The 9,672-nt window shown below is 45.4% G+C and overlaps 1 protein-coding gene across 1 annotated transcript; it reads left to right on the forward strand.

The window, feature by feature from the left end:
* Nucleotides 1–1,047: 1,047 nt before the first annotated feature.
* NEUROG1 (neurogenin 1) lies at nt 1,048–2,353 on the forward strand. The gene is made up of 2 exons (XM_056865739.1): nt 1,048–1,058; nt 1,602–2,353. Exon 2 carries the CDS (start codon nt 1,603–1,605, stop codon nt 2,284–2,286), a length of 684 nt encoding a protein of 227 aa, XP_056721717.1. The 5' UTR covers nt 1,048–1,058; nt 1,602; the 3' UTR covers nt 2,287–2,353.
* Nucleotides 2,354–9,672: the final 7,319 nt, after the last annotated feature.

The following is a 9,672-nucleotide window of genomic DNA, read 5'->3' on the forward strand; positions in this document are numbered from 1 at the left end:
TGAACGCCTGATGCGCGCTTTGACATTATGCCCCCCCCCCCCCCACACACACACACACACACGCTTTTTAAAAGAGAGTCTTGTGGCCTGGCTAGCTAGGAAGCCATTGGCCGTTTATGCAGGGGAGGTTTGGCCTTGGAACGGCCTCTCTTGAGAGGCACATTCCCCCCCCCTCCAGATTCCCCAAACCCAACCATCAGCCCCCGCGCAGCGTTTGGAGAATCCGGATGGGGGAAACTGCGCATCTCGAGAGCGGCAAACCCAAGGCCAAACCTCCCGTGCGTAAAGGGCCATTATTTCTCCCCAGATGCCTTCAGTTCTGGCCGGCCGGCCTGCATTCAAGAAGCTGCGGAGGAGAAGAGGCGCTCAGAAGAAGAAGAAGAAAGAAGAAGAAGAAGAAGAAGCCCGCGGTGCCACATTCCTGCCCGGGGCCATTCTCAAAGGCTTGGCACGGGCTGCCTGAGCCAGGAGGCGGCCGCTCTCCCTCGCCTTCCCAAGGCTCCTTGCGCCTCCGGCCCTGGGGCGAATCACTTTGTCCCTCCTCCTCCCCCCCCCCCATCCCCTTTTAATAGACTAATGAAGCTCCCACGAGCAGGCTTAGCCTAGTGATCGCTCACGTGGCTCGCCGGCCGCCCTCTCCTGCCATTGGGCCCCAGTAATTATAGGCACACTCCCGGGAGGGGAGCCCAGCTCGGGGGGGGGGGGGAGCATACATTATGCAAATGAGGGGAAGGGCCGCACGGGGCAGACCTGATGCCTCGCTTCATTCATGCCGCCGGAGCTCGCCGGGGGGATACGGGCGAGGGAAGGGCGGAGGGGGGGGGGAGATCTATTGTTTTACAGGATATATAAGATGTCTGAGGCCGGTCGTGTGCCAAACTCGCGGCTCACACGACTTGATAGCGGCGGAGATCACTTCAGAGACAAGAGCTGTCGCGTGGCGTCCCTCTCGCTTTTCTTTGCGGCGGGACCTTGCAGAGCTCCGGCTTCCCTCCGCTTCGGGTTGCGCTCGGGGACTGGGCGAGCGTGCATGCGTGGACGGCCGCCCTGACGACCAAGTGAGTACGAGAAGCAGGGCAGTGGGCACCGTAGGTTAGATTTCACAGACACGAGCGTGAAAATGGCCTTTGCTGCCCGCTTTATGCTTCTGCTGCCCAGCTACACTGCCTTAACAGGGAGTGACCCAACACGGGACTATGGTGATATCCTCCCCTTTTCATTAATTTCTTCATATAATTTAATGTTCTACAATCTGAAGAGAAACCATAGTATAATTTAATTTTCTGAACAACTTTCCAACATTGGTTCTCGTAGGTTATCTGGGCTGTGTAACCGTGAGAACCAATGAACTCTGACCGTGAAAGACTTCGACAATATTTCCAACATTGTTTATGTTCAGTTTGGGGTGTCTTTAAAACACACACACACACAAAACACACTGCGATTATTTTAAAAGAATTTGTCATCTATTCACTTAATTTTTTTGTCCTCTGATTTCCCCCCCCCCCTTGTCTATCCTCTTTACATTTTCTGTTTTGTTTCTTGGCCCTTGCGTCTTAATGTGGAGTAACGAATGGTGTCCCGTCCCCTTATCCCACCAGGATGTCCTCTGCCTTGGAGACCAGCTACTCTGACCTCGAGAACAGCAGCGATGTGTCCTTTTGCCTCACTGATGACGAAGGCAGCTTCAGCAGCCTCCCGGCTCCTTCCCTGGCCTCCCTGAAGCATGCCGCTTCCTCAGAGCACATCCCTGAGAAGTGTGAAGAAGAGAAAGAAAGGAAGAGGCGACGGGGCCGCACCAAGGTCAAGAATGAAGCTGTCCTTCACACCATCAAAAAGACTAGGCGGGTCAAGGCAAATGACAGGGAGAGGAATCGCATGCATAACCTCAACGCTGCCCTGGATGAGCTTAGGAGCGTCCTGCCAACCTTTCCAGATGACACCAAGCTGACCAAGATAGAAACGCTGCGCTTTGCCCACAATTACATCTGGGCCCTCTCAGAGACTCTGAGGCTGGCTGACCAGCGCCTCCAGAAACCTCCCAAAGAAATGCTTCTGCCCAGCTATTTGAGTTCCACCGACCCGCCCAGCCCTGGCAGCGATGCAGGCTCCTGGATGTCCAGCACATCTCCTTCCGCTTCCTCTCTTTCCGCCTGCACGTCCAACCCTAGCAGCCCAGCAACTTCTGAAGACTGTTGTTATGGGCGCGCGGAGAACCTCTTCTCCTTCCACAGCCTCCCTAAAGACTTGTTGCAGAGCTCCCCTTGCTTTGTGCAGTATCATTAGGGGAGGCCCTTGAGGGTGTGGGGATCCCACTTGAGAACACTGAAGCAAAACCTCCTTTTTCTTTTTGTTACCATGATAAGTCAATGCTTGCTTAGCCTGGTGGGCTTTCTAGTTATGATTTAGGTACCACAAAGAAACAGGGTCGGGAGAGTAAATGTTTGGCTTTGAAAAATCCAAGCTCCTCAGCATTATATAATTTTCAGTCAAAAGTCAAAGTTATGGGATCTGTTTACATACCAATCCAGCTAGCAGAGTTTGGGAAATATGGATGATGTGACAATGTAAGGCCATGTTTAGACTGGTCTTCATTGTGCTCATTTGAACAAATCTCCATTTGGCTGAAACAGCAACAGAACCCAGGCCGTAATGTGATTATATTTCCCCCTGCCCTTTGCTTGCTTGCTTTCTTCTCCCCTTTATGCACTTTCCTCAGACTTCACAAATCCTACTTTGTTTCGTTCCTTTCCACTGGCCTGAGTTCTTTGGGCATCAATATGATTTAGAAAAGGGAAGAAAAGGGACAGATTTGCTGCTAACAGACGAGGTGAAAAGTCAATTTTACAATTTGTAGGACTCTAATGAAGAAAAATGAGCATGAAAATTTGGTTTGAACGCCCTGACAATACAATGAAAAGGCTTAGGGAGGGCTGATTCAACTGGGTGCACAGGGCCCTTTGCTGGGTACGCAGCAGAGCAAATTTGTGGTGAAAATAATGGGTCTGGATGGAACTTTGTTTCTTCCTGGCGGAGCTCTGAACCCTGACATGATCAGTCCCTGAAGAGGGCAGACAAGGAAATAGGTTCATGCATTATGGATCTTGACCTCCACTGCTGCTCTCTTGTTTTCGAGTAGGACTAGACATGTGGCATTCATTGAGTCTGATGCTAGTTTAATTTATTCAAGGACTTTCATTCATATGAAGATTGTATTTTTGTACATAAAGAGCTTTATTCTTATTATTTTGATGTTTTCAAAGGTTGAAACAAGATGATGTACTTTTTTTACAAAATCTTGTAAATAAATGTTTTTTTTAAAAACATTTGTAATTTCTGTGAATGTGGGTTAATTCTTTTCAGAAGTTGTACTTTTATAAAACAAGTCTAAAGAAAAGTCAATACATTTGAGAGATGATTAAGAGAAAGTGTGTGGTGGCTCAAACTTCTGAAATAAAAAGCAGTTGCCCATGAAACAGTCAATAGACACCATAGAATTCTCATACATCACCTAAACTGGAACACAAGAATAGGTCATTAACGCTCACAATGCAGCAAATTAAAATTGGTGGCCCTGGTTTAGCTCCCAGGAAGAGACTACCTGTGGGGATACAAGTCCTGCAAACAGAGTTCTCTTTGGTGTAATGAAACGTCAGCTGGCAACAGATTTTCAAAGAAAGGGGATTAAAAGGATCAATAAAAAGTGACAACAGTGTTGAAAGTGTGAAGTGACAGGTGGGTGTCTAGAGCCTCGGATTTGGAAATCTTTATGTTTTTGGAGTTTGTGAAGGGGCCTTGCAACTCTCTTTAAAGATCTGACCACTATAATCCTTTAGAATATATTAATCTTGGTTAAATTTACAAGATTAATCAAGGTATTAACATATTTTAAATACATTACAAAATATCCCAAACCATATATCCTTTTCTTATGACAGTGTCAGATGCTCAACTTTTTTCTCTTTTTTTCACTCTAGGATCTCTCCCAACAAAAAAAGTCACATTCCCTCTGGTACTCAAAAACATATATTTTTATGGTGCGCATTAAACAAATTTGCATTGTGTGATCTTCCTCCAAAGACTTAGTGAGAGTTACCTCATTGTATCCCCACAATAACCCTGTGACATAGCTAAGACTGAGATAAGAGATTGGCCTAATTAATTAATAGAATAAAAACAAGTAAAGGTAAATGTTTATTTAAAAAATCAATAAATAAACACTTAAAATAACAAAAACAACAACAATAGCAGCAATTAAAATCATGAAGTCCATGGTTTGGATCCTATTAATGTGAACCATGCATGTTAGTCTCTGCTTGCTTCCTCTTGTTTCCTTTTTTGCTAGAACTTCAGTTCGCACAAAGAAAATTGATCTTGCACAAACAAAGAAGAGGTACACTGTGTGGCAGCAACTATCTAGCATGCACAGAACTCATTTGTAGGCTCCAAGCCCTCAAATGCACCAACAGAGAACCTTTAAGTGGATTAAAAATGAAGAAGCTGTTGAATGTCCTCTGGAATACAGTAGTCTTCACCAACTTCCTTTATCCCTTAGAAGCTCCTTGATCCATTGATCTTTAGCAGTGTAAATCTAATGTTTGTGGGATATAAGGACTGAAATAAATTTTGCCACTGACAATGTAGCCTTGGGATCCCTGTCACTTAATAAAAAAGGCATTATGTCAGAGACAGAGGCATTAGATTTATATGTTAAAAGGGGAGAGATATAACGTAACTCAATAACTTCTAGTAATACAGTTATTCAGAGTTAGGCCTCCCTTAGGGGCCAATGGGACTGGCCACAGAATCTTCCCAATTCACCAGGTTTCTGTCAAATGTTACAACTCTTGTATGGACCACTCACAAGATGGAAATGCTTTCGGGGTGGAAATCACACAACATTTCTGGTGGCAGTCACAGACACATTCACAAAATGCCTGGTGGCAGACGCATACACAAAAATATATTTTTGCTGCTTTTTTGTGTATCTTTATGTAATTTCTCAAAACTTAACTAGAAGAAATAGACATCTTAAGAGAAATTGCCATATCAGGTCATAGAATCATAGAGCTGGAATGGGCCATACAGGCCATCTAGCCCAACCCCTTACTCACAGCAAGATAAGCCTAAAGCAGGGGTGTCAAATATAAGGCCTGTGGGCTGGATCCAGCCCCTTGAGAGCTCTTATCTGGCCCGCAAGCCAACCAAGGCAGCCACCCCCTCCAGTTCCAATCTGGGCTGATGAGGCATGGCCCAGCCTGACCAAGGGACATTTATATCATATCCGGCTCTTGTAACAATTGAGTTTGACAACCCTGGCCTAAAGCATCCCTGACAAGTGTTCGTCCAGCCACTGCTTGAAGGCTGCCAGTGAGGGGGGGGGTCACTCCTTTTAGATGGATGAGGTGTACTACTGCCTCAGAGCAAGTTCACAGTTCAGTAGGCCTGAACACATGACATGTCTTTATTCAGGGGGAATGAGAATGAGCACATTCCCCAAGATATGAGCAGATACAAGCATGCACCCTTCAGGCATATTGGTTCTATCCCCATAATCAAAAATGAATGTTCCAAATCTGAGGGATGTAGCCAATGTGTGCACGGCTTCTGTATGTGTAGGTATTGTCCAAACATACATAAGGACGAGTAAGGCAAGTGTGGTCACAAGTGGAGGTCAGGGCCAGGATGCTCATTCCATCTCCCCCTCTGTGTGCATTGACCCTGTACACAGATATATCAGTAGTGTGGGGGAGGGGCACTAGTGTTGAAGAAGTCTGTCATCATAGGCCAAGTCTTTAGTGCACATTGTTGGGATCAACATGGTAATCGCATTGATTTTAGTGGGGGGGAGACTGGCCTAAATCCAGGCATCCCAGTTGAACTGAGCTGTGGGTCAAGGGAAAAAGAAGGTTTGGGAAAGGCGGTGGTGTAAAAGACAAACAGCCTGATCCTATGCATGTTCACTTGGAAATAAGCCTGTGTTCAAGTTTCTCTGAGGGTAAAACCAGGCGAGATACTGTAAGATCCAAGGTCAGATTTCCACAGCATTTTTTGTTGCTAAATAGTTTTTGTTGCTGCTGCTGGCTCCAATTAGGTTTGAGGCCCTGGCATGAGAAGGATTTATTTAAGACCATTTCTCCATGGGCCATTTTCCCAATCTCAAACACACTTTCCATCAGAGTTGCTATTTGACTATTAGGGGAAACATAAAGGTTTGTTTCCCCAAGTTGAGAGCCAGCTTGGTGTAGTGGTTAAGAGCGGTGGTTTGGAGGGGTGGACTCTAATCTGGAGAATCGGGTTTGATTCCCCCCTCCTCCACATGAAGCCAGCTGGGTGACTTTGGGCTAGTCACACTCCCTCAACCCCACCCACCTCACCAGGTGTCTGTTGTGGAGAGGGGAAGAGAAGGTGATTGTAAGCCGGTTTGATTCTTCCTTAAGTAGTAGAGAAAGTTGGCATATAAAAACCAACTCTTCTTCTTCTTCTTCTTCGTGTAGTTATAGGGTCATTTGAGGTTAACTTCCCCTCCCCCTATATTCCAGCTATAACCCAAATTCTTTCCAGTGTCACCCTGCAGCCTGTTATTTAGCAATTAATAAAAGCATGCTAGAGACCTTAGTCCAGTTCCGGTGTCTTATCCAGCTTTGGTTCACATGAGATATGCAGTGAAATTGATTCTTATGCATGTTCACCAGAAATGTAATTTATTTTGATCCTCAGCACTCAATGGAATTTATTGCATGTGACTGCAGCCTGACTTTCAAGGACACAATTCTAGTCTTCTTTTTTATCCTAAAGTTGCAGTCCTAAGGCTCTTTATTAGAAAGCAAGTCCCATTGGACTGAGGGTTGGCCTGTAAACCTTATTCAATTTTCACTAGACAGAGTCAGTAGGATTGTGTATCACTCCTTGTGTAATGCACTTCAAGCTGAAAAGACTCCTGAAATAAGTGGATTGTTGATTGCAGTGAATAGGGCTTGACAAACAGCCATTTGATTAACAAAGTCCTAATTTTCTTTCTAAGACAGAAAAAGTAGCAGCAATTTTACGTGTTCCATCTATACTCACACTTTGTTCCTGCTTTCTTGACCAAACAGATACAAGTAAAACCTTGTTATCATGTAACTTTGACAGACATGCTCAGCATTTGGGTATGAAAAAGTAGTTGTGTTCCATGGAGAAATTGTTCACACATACACACAAGGCAGACACCCAGTTTCTTTGCATTCTATATGTCACATCATGTGTGAAAAAAGATTGTCAGGTTGTGCTTAGAAGCAGAACAAAGAAATTAAAAAAAAAAAAAACCTCTGGCCCTAGGGCAAGTGTATAAAGATGGATTAACCCCTATTTTGAAACCTGGAGAAATAAACTTATGGACTTGAATATTATCTTTGCTTTCTCCTGTCTATGTTTTCTCCATTTGAATTGTTCTACTCTCTTCACTTTAATAGCCAGCGTAGGGTGCGCAAGGCAGGATTTGCAGCTCCCATTATGCAGAAAGGCTCTTGGAAGTGAGTCAGCTCAGCCTTTTGCTTTCAGAGCTTATTCCCTTTCTATAGCGGAGGGTAAATCCTCTATTTGTGACTCCGGCAAGGGGTCTCTCCAATCCTGCTGTAGGTCCACGTGTCTGGGACAGAACACTGGTTTTCTTTTCCCTTAAGCCCTCTGGAGGCACACCAGGAAACAAGTTCCAAAACCATGCTTGCATCCTGCTCCAAGGAGTGCACATGGTGGGGTTGCTTTTTTGAGCTGGCAGCTGGCTGCAGCCCCTCTGAATGTAACGGAGCAATCAAGCTGATGATTACAAGTGCACAGAAGAAAGTGTGCCAAGATAGCCATGCTTAAGACTGATAGATTAATGCAGCAATCTGGCTCAATAAGGTTCAAACTGAGGATGCAACACCTGGAGGGGAAAGAAAATGGCATTGTTAACCACTACCTCTCTTGGTTGCTCATATATGCATGAAGGAAAGCAAAAACATGTTGTCTTTGTGATTCACTGGACAATCAGCAGCAGAATAATACCTGCTGTTATATTTTCCACCAGAGATATTGTGATCACCGGTAAGTAAACCTGTCCTCGGTACTCCCAGGCACCTTCTTCATTACAATTTCATTTTTCAGACCCCATAGCGTCCTAAAATAGGGTTGCCAGGTCCCTCTTCACCACCAGTGGGAGGTTTTTGGGGTGAAGCTTAAGGAGGGTGGGGTTTGGGGAGGGGAGGGACTTCAATGCCATAGAGTCCAATTGCCAAAGAGGCCATTTTCTCCAGGTGAACTGATCTCTATTGGCTGGAGATCAGTTGTAATAGCAGGAAATCCCCAGCTAGTACCTGGAGGTTGGCAACCCTAACCCAAAAGAAGTTACAAACCGGAATACCATTTCTGTGGGCCTGCCAATAAAGTATGCCATGAATCAAGGGGGGGAGGGTGACAAAGCTGTAAGAAAGGAGGGATTAACCATTAGCTAAAATTGGGCACAATGTGATAAGAGAGAAAGGGACCCTCTGAACATGTGACATTCTTTATGTTTGGTCTCAGTACAGGGCAGAATCATTGGTCAAGGTGCATATTGGCTCTAAGGACATGGGGAAATGTAGGTGGGAAGCACTGGAAGCTAAAGTTGGGCTGCCAGGTGGGATTCTGAAGTCCCAGACATCCAGCATTCCCAAAAATGTTACCTGTGAGGGGCCAGCTAGGCATGCTGAGATGAGGAGTTTCAATGCATGGATAAGACAAAGGTGTCAGGAGGAGGGAGTCAGATTTGTGAAGACATTTTGGATCACACCAACCAACCTGTAAATAAATAAATCTTCTTAGTTGTTTATATGTTAACCCAGCCTCAGTGATCTCAATAATCTCCTTGTGCCCCACCAAATGTACCTTGCAGCAGTGAAACCAAAGCCTATACACTCACTACCTGTAGAACACCTAGAAACTGAGGGGAAGGTTTGTAGTTCAAAACAAACCAATATCCCAAAAATCTTAGGAGGCTGTGTGCGTCTCCTCAGTAGAGGAAAAAAAGTCTTGTCGCGCTGGCTATTAGCCATGGCAGCCAAATTGTGCTTCTGGGGTCAGACCCAGAGAGCAGTCGGCAGGAAAGCTTTATCTACAGGCTTTGCCTTGTGACATCTGACTAGGCCAATGCTGGAAACAGGGTGCTGGATTAGACAGACCATTGGTCTGAACCAGCATGACTATGGCTATGTTCTTATTCATCGGATCCCATGATCCATCAATGGAAAATGCTGATATTCGTGGATCTTTTCTACATTCCCCTTCCCCCAGCAGTGCTTCTGACCCCAGAAGAGTTGATTCCCAGTGTCAGGGGACTCACATAGACTAATAGTCATTTAAGTCAAGGCACTGAGGAAGGGAAAGGAGGCATATATGCCTCTCCAGCAGAGAACTGCACTGGCAGAAGCAGGAGGAGGGGCAGTTGTACCCCTTCCCCTTCTTCAATGCAGCCCTCCCCACCTTCAGGGCTATTAATCTACACAGATCCCTTGACCCCAGGAATCAACTTTTCTGGGGTCAGAAGGGGCTGCAGGAGGGAGGAGAATGCAGGAAAGACCCCACACACACACACACAAAACCTTGCACAAGAAGATCAGTTGATAAGCAATCCTATGCTCTTTTGTTCAACTCAATAATTTTATGACTGAGAAG

Source organism: Euleptes europaea, chromosome 1 (genome assembly GCF_029931775.1).
Source record: "Euleptes europaea isolate rEulEur1 chromosome 1, rEulEur1.hap1, whole genome shotgun sequence".
Classification (NCBI taxonomy): domain Eukaryota; kingdom Metazoa; phylum Chordata; class Lepidosauria; order Squamata; family Sphaerodactylidae; genus Euleptes; species Euleptes europaea.